At 28.2% G+C, this 18,789-nt stretch overlaps 3 protein-coding genes across 4 annotated transcripts; all 3 read left to right on the top strand.

Annotated features, from left to right (window-relative positions):
* The first annotated feature begins 153 nt into the window (after positions 1 to 153).
* On the top strand, positions 154 to 3,051 carry LOC110611031 (uncharacterized protein At4g04980). Of its 2 annotated transcripts, none has more exons than XM_021751131.2 (7): positions 154 to 425; positions 509 to 635; positions 733 to 1,399; positions 1,516 to 1,681; positions 1,770 to 1,934; positions 2,014 to 2,166; positions 2,699 to 3,051. In XM_021751131.2, exons 1-7 carry the CDS (start codon positions 345 to 347, stop codon positions 2,891 to 2,893), a joined length of 1,554 nt encoding a protein of 517 aa, XP_021606823.1. In that variant the 5' UTR covers positions 154 to 344; the 3' UTR covers positions 2,894 to 3,051. The 2 variants fall into 2 exon arrangements, with proteins under 2 accessions (XP_021606823.1, XP_021606822.1); XM_021751130.2 differs by having other exon boundaries at positions 724 to 1,399.
* Positions 3,052 to 11,016: 7,965 nt separating this feature from the next.
* On the top strand, positions 11,017 to 12,415 carry LOC110612417 (stemmadenine O-acetyltransferase). Its single transcript, XM_021753199.2, has one exon. The coding sequence runs from the start codon at positions 11,035 to 11,037 to the stop codon at positions 12,364 to 12,366; it is 1,332 nt and encodes a 443-aa protein (XP_021608891.1). The 5' UTR covers positions 11,017 to 11,034; the 3' UTR covers positions 12,367 to 12,415.
* A 1,768-nt stretch (positions 12,416 to 14,183) lies between these two features.
* LOC110610606 (actin-related protein 2/3 complex subunit 4) lies at positions 14,184 to 18,263 on the top strand. The gene is made up of 8 exons (XM_021750606.2): positions 14,184 to 14,382; positions 14,561 to 14,626; positions 14,717 to 14,769; positions 15,131 to 15,158; positions 15,721 to 15,795; positions 16,531 to 16,635; positions 17,368 to 17,457; positions 17,956 to 18,263. The coding sequence occupies exons 1-8, from the start codon at positions 14,380 to 14,382 to the stop codon at positions 18,043 to 18,045; spliced, it is 510 nt and encodes a 169-aa protein (XP_021606298.1). The 5' UTR covers positions 14,184 to 14,379; the 3' UTR covers positions 18,046 to 18,263.
* The last annotated feature ends 526 nt before the right edge of the window (positions 18,264 to 18,789 follow it).

Genomic DNA, 18,789 nt, shown 5'->3' with positions numbered 1-18,789 from the left:
ATCAATATCATCAATTGTTAAAGACAAAGTGATTAGCACAAATCATCCCATTTTATAATCAGTGGTCAACAACCACCTGTATCCATCATGGTTAGAGATTTTTCAAAGAGACTGAAATTAATTAAGCATATAGCAAGCATGATACGTGCAGCGCGTCCCAATTGACTCGCACCTTAATTCATAGTCTTTTCTTAATTCGTACGCTTTGCTGTAGTCTGCCAGGCTACGAAACCATCATCTTCAAAACTCATAGAGACTTGGAGCAGCCTTGTGTGCAGGGTGATCACTGGTCTTGATCATCGTGTGCTACCAAGCAAGAGAAGCAAATCCTTCGTAGGCCTGGAATGGAGGATCTCTATAGGTTGTGCCTAGAAGCCTTGCCAAACATTCCAATTTCAGATATTAAAGGAACTGCTATTCATAAGGTTTATCATCGAGTCACATTTGAAAAAGTAGTGATTATATTGTTCGTTGTTAGCTTATACGATTGGTATGTGCTGTTTTTCAGAAAGTTGCATATTTCTTCAAGGCATTAAAATCTATCAGAGACTCGTGGAGTATGAGTCACAAGTGCTTGGCCAAATATGGTTTGGATAAATTTAGTAATATGAACAGCACAAATGTAGAGCAACTGGGTGTGCATTTTCGTCTCTGAGATCTTACTAATTCAATGTATTTATTGTTATTGATTGAAGCTCATTTTGATTTCTTACTTTGTTGAAGTTGATATAGTAGTGTTTGCAACACTTGACTCTGTGATTAAGGCAGCAGCAGAACTGTTTGATAAGCTGGAAGATGAAGAGTTGAATGAGGATTACACCCAACAACCCGGCAAATCAACAGAGTCCCATCCCTGCAACAAATCTACTTCTCTTGCTGCCGAAAATTATGCTCGTACTGCAGTGTCTCCAGATATTTCCAACTCTCCGCCTCGTCCTCCGCCTCGTCCTCCGCCTCCTGGAGTTCAGGTTTGTCAGAAATCTAGCATCTTGCCACAGAGCAAAGAAGAGGTGAAAGCAGTAAACACCGGCGTAATTGAATCTCGCCTGCAGAAAAGCAACGGCACGGAAGATGTAACCGGTGAAACTGGCATCCCAAAAAGTGCTCCCCCACCACCTGTCATGCCTCCAAGAGGATCGAAACCAACTGCAACGCCAGTCAAAAAGGGTTTTGGGCCCCCTCCACCTCCCCCTATTGGTGGTAAATCTCTACTTCAAAGAAAAGCCGTTTCAAAATTGAAGAGATCCACCCAGATGCCCAGCCTGTTTCAGATACTGAAGGAAAAGATGGAAGGATCTAATCTGACTATTAAATCATCAAGTGTGAGAACGAAACAACTTGGCGGTTCTAGTGGTGGAAGGGAAGGAATGTCTGCCACGCTAGCAGAATTGTCAAAAAGGTTGCTTCTATCAATATCAGTTACTGTAGGAAGCATTCTGCTTAGCAACAATAAAACATGAAAATTTTTAGCTGAAAATTATGATTTTCTATTTTTTTCCCTTCCTGGTAGTTTAGATCAACATACTTTCTACAAATTCAAGAAGATATTCAGAAGTATGCAAAATCGATCTTTGAGTTGAAGGCAGCCATCAATTCTTTTCAAACAAATGACATGGTAAAGCTACTGAAGTTCCGAAACCACTTTGAATCCATTCTTGGAGTCCTAACTGATGAATCTCAGGTCAGTTCTCCAGCACTATCATAGTTGTTAATATTAATAATTTCATTTCTCAATCAAGAAGATCAATCATCAAGTCTCTAAGTTGCAGGTGCTAGCAAAGTTTGAAGATTTTCCCACACAGAAGTTGGAAACATTAAGGGCAGCAGCTGCACTGTACTCAAAATTAGAAACTATAGTTGCTACCTTGAAGAATTGGGAGATAGTGCCTCCATTGTCAAAGCTTTTGGATAAGGTCGAGTGCTATATCAGAAAGGTAAACATAGGTATGAATTTAAACGAGCACCTCCTCACAGCAATATATTCATAACTGCTTCTTTGTCTCGATCATCAAGATCAAAGTACAGGTGGATGCATTTGAACGAAATAAGGATGAGGAATCCAAAAAATTTAAGAGCCATAATATTGAGTTTGACTTCCTTATGTTTACAAGGGTAAAAGAATCAGTGATAGATCTTTCCTCTGGCTGTATGGAACTAGCACTGAAGGTAAGTTCAACCAAAATTTTACATAACAAGTAGTTAAAGCTAGAGGCTTGTATCATGTAGGTTAAGTTTAAAATCGACTCAAATCAAATAAATCAAAATTTTAAATTTAAGTATTTATAAAAATTGAATCGAATTAGAGGAGAAATCAATATGAATTTAACCAGTCTGATTTAGTTTGGTCAGTTAGGCGCCTTTTTTAAATCTCATTTTTAGTGTTTTAAAATTTAATTGAAATATTTTAATCTTGCTTGGAGTATGATCTTCCTATATTATTGAAACAATATAGTATTGCTAACTAATCAGTTCGGTTTTGTTAAATTTTTTTCTCATAAAAACCGAACTAAAATAATTGAATTTTTTGAAAATTAAAATCAAACCGAACAAAAAAATATAAAACCAAACTGAATTTCTGAATTGATTCAGTTTGATCGATTATTTCGATTTAAATCAAACACTGCTCACCTTTGAAGCAACTGGCTCATGAATTTTGATTACTTGATTCTGATGGAGTAAGTGTTGGCTTCTCTTTTAGGAAAGGAGAGAAGCAAAAACAAACGGGAATGGAAAAACTGGAGCCACAGAAGGGAAAATGAAAGACAGTGGTAGATTGCTTTGGAGAGTTTTTCGGTTAGCATTTCAGGCCTATAGCTTTGCTGGTGGACAAGATGATCACTCTACTAAGTTGGCCAATGAATTGGCTAATGAGATCTTAGTTAATTCACAATAACTATAGCTATATTCATTGATTGGAAAACCTACAGATGATCAAGAAAACTACCAAAAGTTGAAAGCATTCTTTGGAAGACTTGCAGCCTTAGTCCACTGAATTATACTTGCACTGCCAGACAAGAAATTCTAATTGATGTGACTAAAATTTTTGCATTATCTCAGAATGTTTAAGTAAAATTCTGTTTGTAAAGAACAACTCACTAAACTTTGATTTTGTCTAAATTAAAATACTAAAGCCAGATTCTGACTTAGAAATCTGATGGGGAGACCAGCTATATATGCCTAATGTCTCCAATAGAGAAAGAAAGGACACAAATTAAGCAACTTTAGTTTTGAATGTCACAGGGACAAAGAAGCAGCTTTAATTTTGAATTTCACAAAGTTATAACACAGAATCTATTGTCTTTTCAACTTATCAATTGAAAACTTTGAAAATTGCTTGTTCTCATAAAAGTTGAGTGAATTTATGAGAATTCACAAGTTTTAGAAATTATATTAATCCCATATTCGAATAATGCAATGGTTCCATATGTAAAATCCACATATTTTGTAAGAGACTAATATGAAACCTGCATAAGACTGTGAAACATGGAAATTAGAGTATTATTGATAAAAACTCACAGCGTTATCAATTCAAATGTCTTAGGAATCCCAGCAACTGCCACTTCAAGAGCACTTTTCTGAACTTCTTTGACAAGAATTCCAGAAAACTTATGGTGCAATTTGTAGTGTAGTATCTAGATAGGATGCTTGCATCAGAATCTTCCCTGTCAATGCATCAGGAAATTTACCTCTCTTTGCATCATTTAACAGCTTTTGGGCTTCATTCGGCTTCCTTTAGCAAAGCAACCAGTTAGACTTAGCACTATAATGAGTAGTACATAAATATGAGCCAGCATTTCTTTGAATCTCCTGAAGGATGCTCAAGTAACAAGCAAAACAACAATGCAGTAAAATTTCATATAAAGCCTTGTCTGGGAGAAACCATCTCTTGTGCATTGGAAAGAAGGGAGACAAAGCATGGGATAACAGATAGACCAAATTCATAATAAACAAATTATATTTGTATATTTGTCTGCTAGTTTCTTATCTTATTCAGTTATTATTGTGGGCTTTTTGTAAATTTAGGGGTGGAAAACTTTTTATTTGTGAATTTAGGGTTAGAATAAAAATATTTGCGGATTTGAGGTTGGGGTGCCAGGTGGCAGCCAAAAAATTTACTTGGCGCCTGTTTGACGCCAGAGCCTGGCGCCACTTTAAGTGGCGCCAGACCATTATTTTATTTTTTTATTTTTTATTTTTAAATAGTCTAACGCCACTCACAATGGCGTCAGACCATAAGTGGCGTCAGCCTTTAACTTTTTTTTAAAATTTTTTTAATTATTAAAATATTATAATTATATTAATTAATATATTATTTTTATATTATATTTTTATTATAATAATATTTTATAATATATTTTATTAATTTTAATATATTTTTATAATAATATTATAATTAAATAATATTAATTATAAATTTATTTATTTATTTGATATTAAATATGTATAAAAATATTAAATTAAATAATTAATAAAAAAATAAATTAATAAATTAATATAAATATTTAAAATTATAAAAATTAAATTTATTTTTATTAAGCTGATATTGTATCATTGTACATAATCACAAAATAATATTAATTTTATGATAATGTATATAATCACATAATAATATTAATTTTATAATTATAAAATAAAAATATTAAATTATTTATAATTTATCAAAAATAAATAAATAAATAAATTTAATCACATAATAAATTAATTATCTGTATAATTTTATTTTATCTAAATATTAATATATAAATATATATTAATATTTAATATATTTTATTATTAATATTTAAACTAAAAATATTAGAGTCTATTTATTTTTGATAAATTATTTATAATTTATCAAAACTAAATAAATAAATAAATAAATTTAATCACATAATAAATTAATTATCTGTATAATTTTATTTTATTTAAATATTAAAATATAAATATATATTAATATTTAATATATTTTATTATTAATATTTAAACAAAAAATATTAGTCACTCTATATAATTTCAGTATTATAAAATTAATATTATTATATAATTATATACATTATCATAAAATTAATATTATTTTGTGATTATGTATAGCGGCACAATATCAATTTAATAAAAATAAATTTAATTTTTATAATTTTAAATATTTATATTAATTTATTAATTTATTTTTTTATTAATTATTTAATTTAATATTTTTATACATATTTAATATCAAATAAATAAATTTATAATTAATATTATTTAATTATAATATTATTATAAAAATATATTAAAATTAATAAAATATATTATAAAATATTATTATAATAAAAATATAATATAAAAATAATATATTAATTAATATAATTATAATATTTTAATAATTAAAAAAATTAAAAAAAAAAAATTAAAGCTGTCGCCACTTTGAGTGGCGTCAGGCCAGTTTTTTGAAAAAAAAAAATTAGAAAAATAATGGTATGGTGCCATTGTGAGTGGCGTCAGACTATTTAAAAATAATAAAAAAATAAAAAAATAAAATAATGGTTTGGCTCCTGTCAAACAGGCGCCAGGCTCTGGCGCCTATCAAACAGGCGCCAAGCAAACTTTTTGGCCGCCACCTGTCACCCCAACTCCAAATCCACAAATATTTTTATCCTAATCCTAAATCCGCAAATAAAAAGTTTTCCACCCCTAAATTTATAAAAAGCCCTATTATTGTATTATTATTCTTTAACCTTAGGAGTTTGTTATTTAATAATTATTTGTATTATAATTTTATTCTAATTAAACGTAGTGTAATAGTATGAATTTCGCTATATAAGAATTCATTTTTATTCAATAAAATAAGCAGATTAATTAAGACTTTCAATGAAATTAAAGTGTTAAAAGTTCCCAATGAGTTTTTTTCGATCCATCATTCCGTAATGCGATTCATAATGCAATCCGTTGACTGAGACCGTAACAGCATGCAACATTTTACCAGCCTTGCAAAGGCCTCTCGTGAAATTGTTGTATACAAGTTTACCAGGTCTCCAACCACCTGCATTCATCAAATTAAACTACATAGCACAATAAATTTAACCAGCTCTACAGTGCGCCCCAATATTCGATAAGAATAGTAAAAGTCACTTCATTTGGACATATACCCTTCTTCTTGCATTAATTCAAACTGATTATGCATTCTCAATCCTATATCTACACAACAAAAATCAGAAATTTTACCATTATAGAGGCATAAATCTGAAGGAAATTTGGTTCCTTTTTATTTCTATGTTTGGGGCTTTTTACAAAATAAAGTTAAAAAAAAAAATTTCCTAAATTCTAGTTTGCGGAAAAAATTTTCTCAAACCAGGGTAAATCAGGCATTTACCGCATTTTATAAGTGCGGTAGTCTTTACCGCACTTATAAAATGCGGTAGAGAATAAAATTATTATTTTTTTTAAATAAAAATTTCTACCGCACTTTTAAAGTGCGGTAGAACTGGCAGAGAGGGCAGAAACGAGACTCGTCTCTGTCCCGTCAGTAATTAATAAAAAAATATAATTAATATAATATATATTAAATAATTAATATAATATATATTAAATAAATAAATATAATTAAATAAACTTTACACATTACCGCACTTCACAAGTGCGGTAATGTGTAAAGTGATTTACGTATTACCACACTTTTAAAGTGCGGTAATACGTAAATCAAATTCTCCTTTCCCATAATTTTAATTATTTATATATTTTTTTAAATTTTTATTATTCTTAAATATTTAAATATTATTTATAAATATAATTTTAATAAAAATAATAAATTCTATGAATAAATAAAATATATGATATTATTTATAAAATAAATATAATTATGATATTATATTTAAATAAATATAATATAATGTTATATATATAATTTTAATTATTAAAATAAATTTATATATGATTATTATTATATTAAATTTTAATTATATTAAATAATATTTAAATAAATATAATTATAATATTATATATATAATTTTAATTATTAAAATAAATTTATATATGATCATTATTATATTAAATTTTAATTATATTAAATAATTAATATTAATATAATTTTTATAATTATCTATAAATTTTATAAATAAAAAAATATAATTAATATAATATATATTAAATAATTAATATAATATATATTAAATAAATAAATATAATTAAATAAATTTTACACATTACCGCACTTCAAACGTACGGTAATGTGTAAAGTGATTTACGTATTACCGTACGTTAAAAGTGTATTACCGCACTTTAAAAGTGCGATAATACGTAAATCAAATTCTCCTTTTCTATAATTTTAATTATTTATATATTTTTTTAAATTTTTATTATTTTTAAATATTTAAATATTATTTATAAATATAATTTTAATAAAAATAATAAATTCTATGAATAAATAAAATATATGATATTATTTATAAAATAAATATAATTATGATATTATATTTAAATAAATATAATTATAATGTTATATATATAATTTTAATTATTAAAATAAATTTATATATGATTATTATTATATTAAATTTTAATTATATTAAATAATATTTAAATAAATATAATTATAATATTATATATATAATTTTAATTATTAAAATAAATTTATATATGATTACTATTATATTAAATTTTAATTATATTAAATAATTAATATTAATATAATTTTTATAATTATTTATAAATTTTATAAATAAAAAAATATAATTAATATAATATATATTAAATAATTAATATAATATATATTAAATAATTAATATAATATATATTAAATAAATAAATATAATTAAATAAACTTTACACATTACCGCACTTTTTGAAGTGCGGTAATGTGTAAAGTGATTTACGTATTACCGCACTTTTAAAGTGCGGTAATACGTAAATCAAATTCCAACCTAATATTTTAATTATTAAAAATAAATTTAAATAAAATTCTACCGCACTTTAAAAGTGCGGTAGAATTTTATTTTTTAAAAAAAAATTATTTTTATATCACTCACCTCTTTACCGCACTTTAAAAGTGCGGTAGATTTTTTTAAAAAATTATTAAAAATTCTACCGCACATTAAAAGTGCGGTAGAAATTTTTTATTTAAAAAAATAATAATTTTACTCTCTACCGCATTTTATAAGTGCGGTAAAGACTACCGTACTTATAAAATACGGTAAAACCCTGATTTACCCTGGTTTGGGAAAATTTTTTCCACAAACCAGAATTTAGGAAATATTTTTTTTTTTAACTTTATTTGGCAAAAAGCCCTCAGTTTGATCTCCCCCAAATATTCTTGCAAGCCCAAAATCAGAAATTTTTGGATTCATGTCTCTGTCAAGTAAAATGTTGCTGGCTTTTAGGTCTCTGTGAATTATTCTGAGTCGAGAATCCTGGTGAAGGTAAACAAGTCCTCGAGCAATTCCTTCAATAATGTGCATGCGCTTATGCCAATCTAGTAATCTCCTCCTTATTTGATCTATCAATATCCCATACGTGTCAGAACGATTCATAAATGAAATAAATTAACCTAAATGTTATTGGGTGCAGATTCAAACCAAAAATAAAGAAGTCTAAGCTTTTATTGGGCATGTATTCATAAATTAACTTCTTCTCATCTTCATGAATGCAACAACCAAGAAGCTTTACAAGGTTTCGGTGCTGAAGTTTAGCGATTAATATCACTTCATTTTTGAACTCCCTCAGTCCTTGGCCAGAACTTTTTGAAAGCCTCTTTACTGCTATTTCTGGGCTTTTTGTAAAATAAAGTTAAAAGAAAAAAATATTTTCTAAATCCTAGTTTGCGGAAAAAATTTTCTCAAATCAGGGTAAATCAGGCCTTTACCGCATTTTATAAGTGCGGTAGTCTTTACCGCACTTATAAAATGTGGTAGAGAGTAAAATTATTATTTTTTTTAAATAAAAAATTTTTACCACACTTTTAAAGTGCGGTAGAACTGGCAGAGAGGGCAGAAACGAGACTCGTCTCTGCCCCGTCAGTGATTAATAAAAAAAATATAATTAATATAATATATATTAAATAATTAATATAATATATATTAAATAAATAAATATAATTAAATAAACTTTACACATTACCGCACTTCACAAGTGCGGTAATGTGTAAAGTGATTTACGTATTACCGCACTTTAAAAGTGCGGTAATACGTAAATCAAATTCTCCTTTTCTATAATTTTAATTATTTATATATTTTTTAAAATTTTTATTATTCTTAAATATTTAAATATTATTTATAAATATAATTTTAATAAAAATAATAAATTCTATGAATAAATAAAATATATGATATTATTTATAAAATAAATATAATTATGATATTATATTTAAATAAATATAATTATAATGTTATATATATAATTTTAATTATTAAAATAAATTTATATATGATTATTATTATATTAAATTTTAATTATATTAAATAATATTTAAATAAATATAATTATAATATTATATATATAATTTTAATTATTAAAATAAATTTATATATGATTATTATTATATTAAATTTTAATTATATTAAATAATTAATATTAATATAATTTTTATAATTATCTATAAATTTTATAAATAAAAAAATATAATTAATATAATATATATTAAATAATTAATATAATATATATTAAATAAATAAATATAATTAAATAAACTTTACACATTACCGCACTTAAAAAGTGCGGTAATGTGTAAAGTGATTTACGTATTATCGCGGTAATACGTAAATTAAATTTCAATCTAATATTTTAATTATTAAAAATAAATTTAAATAAAATTCTACCGCATTTCAAAAGTGCGGTTGAATTTTATTTTTTTAAAAAAAATTATTTTTATATCACTCACCCTTTACCGGACTTTAAAAGTGCGGTAGAAATTTTTTTTAAAAAAAATAATAATTTTACTCTCTACCGCATTTTATAAGTGCGGTAAAGACTACCGTACTTATAAAATGCGGTAAAGCCCTGATTTACTCTGGTTTGGGAAAATTTTTTCCACAAACCAAGATTTAGGAAATATTTTTTTGTTTTTTAACTTTATTTGGCAAAAAGCCCGCATGGGCTTCAATGCAAAGCATTTAATTTGATCGGATGAATCAGCAGAAAAGCTTAAAATAGTTTCGCTATGCAAGAATTTTCTTTGATATAGCAACTGGAGCTCTGTTCATCTTACACCATATTTTCTTAATACCAACAATATTTTGGGTTTTTTGCCCAATAAGAATTTACAAAAAGAAAATTTTAAAGCGGAAAAATTATTTTTTAGGGTATGATGAATTTATAATTTACTGCACTTTACAGGTACGGTAAAACATTAAAAAAATCAAGTAATTAACCGTAATAATTGAAAAAACAAAAAAAAAAAATAAAATTAATACTTTATTGCGCTCCCTTAAGAAATGATATAAATTAGAAATATTTTTATAGAAAATATTTTATAAATATAAGTTATTTTTTATAAATAAACAGAACAATAACTTATTTTTTATTGATTAATTTTAATTTAAAAAAATATATTAACAAAATTATATGTTGAAGTGTTAATAAAATTTTAAAAGTGGAGAGAAGTGACTCCTTTTAAAATGTAAGAGTCATTTTTTATTTGATTAGAAAGAATTTTTATTAATTTATTTTTTTAAATATTTCAAACGTTAAAATATAGAAAATATTTTTGAGTAAAATATTTTTGGGGTAGGTTGTTAGCGATAGAATGAAATCCAATCACTAATAAGTTAGTAAAATGCAGAGTATAATGATGAAAGATATACATACAACTATGAAATAGTTCTCCACACACACTGGCACACAATCATAGGCAACGAAATCTTAATAATTTATTATAGGCCTGTCTTATTACATTATATAACCATGAGACCATACTGTATTTATACAGCCATTGATTTACCATAGCTTCTGCCTGCTAACCAATACTTCCCAACTACTCCAGAATGGGCGACTCTCCTTTCTCACTCTTATATAACAAAACCTCTCTTCAGCTTCGAAAATGCAACAAATCGCTCTCTTTTTTTCCCATACTAAAACTTCCTAAACGTTATGGAAGTGGCTGTCGTTTCAAAAGAAATCATAAAGCCATCATCATCAACTGTTCATCATCTAGAACCCTACAAGCTCTCATTCTTCAGTCAGCTCACTCCTACAACTTATTCTCCACTTATCTTTTTCTACCCCGCCGTTGATGCCAACCCCAAGAATATAACCCTGAAAATAATGAAACTTAAGCGATCTTTGTCAGAGGTTCTCAATCTCTACTATCCTTACTCTGGAAGGTTAGTTGATAACCACTATATTGATCGTTTTAATGAAGGTGTTCCTTTCTTTGTAGCCCATGTAAATGGAAGACTATCTGATTTTCTCAAAAACCCAGAAATCGAATTCTTGAACCGGTTCCTTCCATGTCAGCCTTTCACCAAGGAGGACATGGGTGTACCACAGGTAGCTTTTCAAGTGAACGTTTTTTCTTGTGGTGGAATAGCCATAAGCTCGGCTTTATCTCACAAGCTCACTGACGCACCAAGTGGTTGTGCTTTGATCCATTCATGGGCTGCTATCTCCCGTGGAACTCTCAGCGAGGTTGTAAAGCCTAATTGCACTGAATCATCGATTTTCTTCCCACCAAAAAACCCATTTCCAGAAGAGCATTTGTCGCTAATGGAGAGATTATGGTTCACTGAAGCTAACTATATTACTAGGAGATTTGTGTTTAATGCTAAAGCAATAGCTTCTCTTAGAGTTAAAGCCAAAGGAGAAAGAGAGTTCAAACCAACACGAGTTGAAGCACTGTCTTGCTTCATTTGGAAGTGTTGCATGGCAATATCACTGGCAATTTCTGGATCGCCAAAACCTTCCATTTTAGTGGAAGCAGTGAACCTTCGAACAAGAACAAAGCCAACCATGTCTAATGTTTCACTTGGAGATGTATTTTGGTGGGCAACAGCACTTGCTGATACATCTCAGCAAAACAGAGAATTACATGAATTGGCTAGCTTGCTTGACGAGGCCATTGCTCAATATAACAGTGATTACATGCAAAGCCTACAAGGTGATGGTGGATTTGAAACGATGTCGGAGTACTGCGACCAACTACAAGGATTATTTGCATCGGAAAATCCAGATATATTTGCATTCACAAGCTGGTGTCACCTTGGAGTGAGAAGGGTTAATTTTGGGTGGGGAAATCCTGTGTGGGTTGGTATTTTAGGCAAAGCTGGTCCTGCGTTTAGAAACCTCACTGTGTTTGCTGAGGCAATAGATGGTAAAGGGATTGAAGCATGGATCACATTAGATGAAGAAAGAATGGCTCTGCTTGAACGCGATCCTGAGTTTTTAACATATGCTTCCACCGTCCAAAAGATCTCAAGCTTGTGAGTGCTGGAGCCTATGCTATTAGGTATTCATCATCAAAATCCACGAGGCCCAACGCATAGGTTTTAACGCAATGATATTGAAATCGTCTGTCTCGAGTTAAAATTCATGTGTCAAATTGTATCAAAAAAATGATATATTTTTTTAATCTCGTTTTTAATAATTTATGTATGATTCTAATTTAATTATGAATGAAAATAAAATTGAACTAAAATAATAAAATGAATTTAATTTTATATGATTATTATTAGTTTGTTATAATTTTTTAGTTTGATTAAAAAAATTAGGCATACTACAAAGGAAACATTTACTTGTCATTTACTATGTTTTGAAATTTAATTGGAATTATATTAAAATATTTAATTGGCTCTTTAAGGATAATAATATGGTATCAAACGGTTTTGGCAATATAATTTTATTTATTGCAATTGAATTCAATTGACACTCACTCACCTATTAACTTGCATATTAATATTTATGTGGTTAGTTTTTAATTTTTAATTTTTATAAAAATACATAATTATTTGCACTTATAAATATAATCCGGTGATAAATATATTTGAATAAATTTAAAAGATTTCAAATTCTAATCCTCCAATTTTCAATTCTCATTTTTTTAAAAAATAAAAATATATAATTATTTAATCATTAAATTTTATAAAATAATTTAATTTTTTTTATTGAAGTCAAAAAATAAATATTATTATCTTGAACTATAATGTTCAAACAGACACTCAGACATATCAATTCAGAGTTTAAAACGATCAAAACGAATAAACTGTCTTGTTAACAGATGAATAGCCTTATTCGCACTACGTCTAATATTGCATAACGAAATATTTAGACAAAGAAGCAGAATATTTTTACAATTCAAAACAATAAAATTATTTTATGTTAAAAAATTTAAAATATATATAACTCTAAACAAAAGTTTACGTCTAATTAAAATGATTATTTATATTTTTATACAAGTTAAATATTAAAAATTAATAAAAAAATCAGAGTATAAATGATTTTTTATATAAAGGTTATAGAAATTATACATTTAACTTTTTTTTATTATTTTATGTGATTAATTTTTTAAAATAAATTTTTAAATGAATTTTAACAAACTGAACTTAAATAACGTATGATTACATGGCAAAAGAAAGTTCATTTCTCTAAACTTTATTAAAATTCATATAATAGTATATTTATTGTGGTTAACAAACATATAGCCTCTGTAATATGAACTTAATTTGATCTTAAATAAAAAGTTTTGAATTTATTTTGATGAAAAAAATTAATTTAAGTGTATTCGATCTCACCAGAAAATTTTGAAATTTATTTTTTTTTAGACTTAATTAAATGATTAATTTCATCTCTAATTGTTAAAAAGAACCATTTAAAATATTTTTTTAGCTTTTTATTTAAATTAATCTATAAATGTCCAATAAGATTTAATTTAGTTTAAAATTTAAAAGATTAACTAAACTTTTTAATTCCACAAGGGAGAATTAAGGACAGTGGTGGTTCTCCAAACCAAAAATATTACAAAACAAAAAAGACAAAACGAAGAGAAGCAAACGGCAAAATAAAAAAAAATTAAGAATTTAATTTCGCAATTTTAAATTATTAAAATTTTTATTTTATTTGAAGCGTTTAAAAAAATTAAAAATTTATTTTATTTGAAGCGCTTAAAAAAATTTAATTTCGTAATTTGAAGGGCGTAAGTTTTTTATGTTTTATTTTACTTTATTTTTTAATTAAATTGAAGTTAAATTAAAGCGTCCGAAGCAATTTAAATAAAAAATAAAAAGTATATATTAAATTCAACTTCCAATAAGCAGGGGTTCTAATTGAATTTTAGTGCTGTCAGATTTTCACGTTTCTTCCAAGCGAACCCAACAAGCTCTTTCTTCAAAATCAATCAAATTCCCTCAGTTGTAAACCCAGTGACACAAATCCTACAGCATCAAACGAAAACCAGAAAAGCGTTGGAGTTTCTTCGGATTTCGAATCCCTACACATACTTGAATGGTAAGACCAAACCCGCAATCTAATTTTGTCAATTACTCCCCTTTTATCAGTTTCACGGAACGAACATTTCTTCTTCTGGATCATACTCTTCAACTATCTCTTTTCCTAAATCTGGAAATTGCTGTTAACAAATTACGCTGTTGTTGTGGAATATGAATTTGTGAATGATCTTTTTAAGGCAAGCACTTTGAGGTTGTATTTGACATGCATAAGGAACACTCTCGAGGCAGCTATGTGCTTGCAGGTATGTGTCAATTTTTTGGCATTTGGTTAAACCTAGAATGGCCAGATTAATGGTTTTACCGATTTTTGACGGTGTTGCTGCTGCTTGTAGAATTTTCCCTGCCAAGAAGTTGAAAGGCATAATAAACCAGAGGTTGAACTCAAGTACGTCTTTTTCTGTTTTGGTTTTTTTTTCCCTTTGCTGACTGCTGTGTAATTTTTAATTCCTCCTTTGTTATTCTGGAAAGAGAAGGAGGTGGATAATGGGTAGTGGGTATGGATGGAAAATTGTGGAGAATGTGCTATGGTAGTAATAATTGTTAGTATTTCATAAATGTTAGGGACCAGTGAATCATTTCACACGTTTTCTTTGAAAACTGTACATTAGGATTTTGTCATAGTATCTTGTCTATTCCAGGCTGGTAATCTCTTTTTTAGCCTTCTATTAGGTTTGCTTCTGGTTTTTAGGATATGCTGCTTCAAGGAGTTTGTGATGTTTATTTTTTATTTGTTATTTTTTTGGCAGGACAAGCCCAGAACTTCTCCTAAATCCTGTAAGAATTATATTGCTGAACTCAAATATAGGCATATTTTATGTCTGTCTCTGCATATGTGTTTATTTCTGTTTAATGTTTCTAAATTTTGCAAATGTTCAATCTGTTTCTGTTTTTCTGTTACACTTGTCCATACAGATCACCCCTCTTATAGCCTGCCACGTAAATAACCTTTTGTGTTTCAATGCTTGGAAATGTGGGAAAATTAAATATTCTTGCAAAGAAAGAAGCTTAGACACAATCACAAAATTTCACACTTTGAATGAAGGCTAAGGGGAATTTTCTTCTCCTTGTGGAGAGAAGTTTAGGAGATTGAGCATAATTTGGACATCTGTTGGTATACACAAATTGCTGAAGTTTCCTAGCATGACCTAAATGCTAGTTTTTTTTATGAGATTCTGTACTTTCCACTGTTACTTTTATTTGAGGTTTGCTTTTTGGGTACAACACTATGGAGGGTGTTTTGAATTTCATTTTTTGTGTTGGCATTTCTTTTTAACTTGACATATAGATCTTGCATTTTACATGTACGTTCTAATTCATTGCATGTAATGCTTTACAGATTTTGATATGTCGAAATGAGGCTGAAAAATGCTTAATAGAAACTTCCATCAATTCGCTCCGTATAAGCCTCAAGGTAAGTAAAACATGTTAATGATGCTTTCACCTACTTAAATGAGCTAGATATTGAAAAAAGGCTTATATAATAATGATATAATTTCATTGCTTTTCAATTTTCATGCTCATGGTGTATAAATATATCAGCATTCAGTAGACCTGTGTGCTTTCTTAATATTCTTGGTAAAATACTTTGGTGGGTGCTGAATGTTGGAATATTTAGGTTTAGATTGGAATTTTGTAATCAGTAGTATAAATTTGTATAGTGTCAAAAATCAAGATAGTAGATAACTCCTGTTTTAATCTTGCTAGGTTTTGCCTAGTTTGGAAGAATTAATAGGGTTTTAAGGAGAAAAAAGTCTCTCTCTGATATCACAAATAGCTGGTTTCTCCTTGTTTTTGGCAACCCAACAGTCTTTTGTTGATCTGGTTGGACTTGAGAAGTTGTTGGTACTGTGGTGATTTTCATTACTTATTAAAAGGAATATTGTGTGCTGAACTGAGTTCATACACTGTTTGTTCAAGCAAACTTTTTTGTGCCACCTCAGATGGTAAACATTAATATCTGAGAATAGACTGCACCATTTCAATTCTGCTAAATTTCAGATGTTTTACTATATCTACCAGAATTTGATATGAGGTGATGCCATAAAAATATATCGAATTTGATATGAGGTGATGCCATAAAAATATATCTAATTTTGAATTTTCTCTGATTTTCTTCTTGTATGATTATTCCTTTCCTATTGTGTAGGTAAAACAGGCAGATGAGCTGGAAAACATTTTAGCTAAAAAATTTCTTAGATTTTTGTCAATGAGAGCAGAAGCATTTCAAGTGTTAAGGCGAAAGCCAATACAGGTATGCATGGTCTCCTCTCTATGAACTGAAATGAGAATATACTTTTTTCTTTACAAAGGCAAGTAATTATCAGTTACTCTTAGTATACTTATTTTCTGAGTTGTTATATTGTTGTGGGGCATGAATTCTAGTTGTAGGAGCAGGAATGGCTTTTGTTTTGGTTAATGTTTTCGTTCACTAATGCTCACATTATTTCTTCTTGTCTATTAAATTTCAATTTGTAACTTAAAAATCACTAACCTTCAATGTTATCTCATTTTTCACTGAAACCATATCTGGACTGAGAAATCTGATGTGGCAACCAGCTGTAAGTTTTCTAATTACTTCACTGGAGAGAGAAAGGAGAGACATAAGTATTCCAGAGCCAGAGTGGCATAGTCATACCTTTGTTTCTCTTTCCTAAACAACCTTTTCATTGCTTCATGAGTTTGATCCTGTAGACCTTGTTTTTACCTTGGCAGTAGAGAAATTGCAATTATTGGCTACGATAAGGTAATTTTGTTCTCATTGTAATAGTTTGTAGCTCTCCCCATGGAGGGGAAAAAAGTTCAGATACGGTGTTATAATGTTATGGTGCATAGTTCAATGCTTGTGAAAGATGCCTTCTATTGCCTGCTCTAAAAAACCTTGTGTTTCGCTTGCAAGTTTAAGCATAGCCTTATGTTTTGTGAAGAAGCTTTATAATATTGTAGCATACTAATACTTGTATTTTCTTGGTGACTCACATGGCAGGGTTATGACATTAGCTTTCTCATAACAAACTACCATTGTGAGGAGATGCAGAAACAAAAACTGATAGATTTCATTGTGCAATTCATGGAAGTAAGGATTGTCACTATTTCTTTTTTTACTTGATTCCTGATAGAAAGATGGCTTATGATTTATTTGTGCACTTGGTTAAATTTAACCCCTTATTTCTTAGTCCTTATAAATTATTGCTTCCTTCTTCCATTGGGTATGTAAGGTTCTATACTAGTTTCTTCAACTTGCAAACATGATTATGATTTTCCAGTTATTCAGCTTTAGCTAAATGTCATTGGGTTTTAGGAATTCTGGATTTTTATAGTAATACTTTGGGAACGGATTCTCTACCTCTGAACTTGGTCATGGTGAACTGTTGAATGTATTCAAAGCCCTCCAATATAGGCCAAGTTGGGGAAATGTGACCGGCATATGTTTATTTCTATTAGAATATGTTCATATTAATGGAAGCTCTACTTCAATAAGTTGAGTTTTTTAGATGAATTATTCTTTTCTTTAGATATCTTTCTCTAAGCATTTTTCAGTTGCGATCTTCCTTAATCACTTGTTGAATTGCAGGATATTGATAAAGAGATAAGCGAATTAAAAATGTCAGTGAACACACGAGGGAGACTGGTTGCTACAGAGTTTCTAAAGCAATTTATTTAAGTAGAATTTGTGATACCAATAGTTTGATTTTGGTACTAAAACAACCATGCCATTCCTTCGACCCAAATTTGAGTTTTATTGTTTCTTGTGCTTACTTTGATCAATGTGTAGTGGTTAATCTATAATTCTACAGTCAATATCTTTTACTTTGGCAGAAAGTATTTTTCGGGTGGATTCACATCAATTGGTTTGATAATCCTACGGTTTTGGGACTTTGATCTCTATTTGCATTTAATAAGTTATTAAAAGTAATGTAACTAAAGGTGAGCCTTGAATGATTTTTAAGACAAAGGGTGAGATGCATTTGGCCCTTTTATAATGATTGCGAGTTGATTTTAGTTTCACCTTTAATTTAGTGTGCTATAATTCTTTTTTGTAAAATTTATGAGTGTAAATATGTATCCTGCTTTCATTCTTCTAATATTAATTAGATAATAATTGAGTTTGAAAGAATTTAAGAAAGCTTTTCTAACAAAGCTTTTCTATGCTATTCGAAATTTTTTCTTGTATTAATGTATTTTCTTCACTCCTTTTAACGTGCATCAACTTATATAGCTTCTCTAAAAATTAAAATAACACGATTTTAAATTATTAAAATTAATAAATTTTATTTTTTTTAACTTATTGATATTGAAATTATTTTTAGAGTTGAGGGATTTTAAATTCAAAATTTTTAACTATAGCTAATTATACCAATAGAAAAATTCACTTTTTAATCTATATTAAATATGAATATAGTATTAA

The sequence above is a fragment of the Manihot esculenta genome, chromosome 3 (genome assembly GCF_001659605.2).
Source record: "Manihot esculenta cultivar AM560-2 chromosome 3, M.esculenta_v8, whole genome shotgun sequence".
Classification (NCBI taxonomy): Eukaryota; Viridiplantae; Streptophyta; class Magnoliopsida; order Malpighiales; family Euphorbiaceae; genus Manihot; species Manihot esculenta.
Note: the sequence above shows the minus strand (reverse complement) of the source record. Positions and strands in the feature narration are given on the sequence as shown.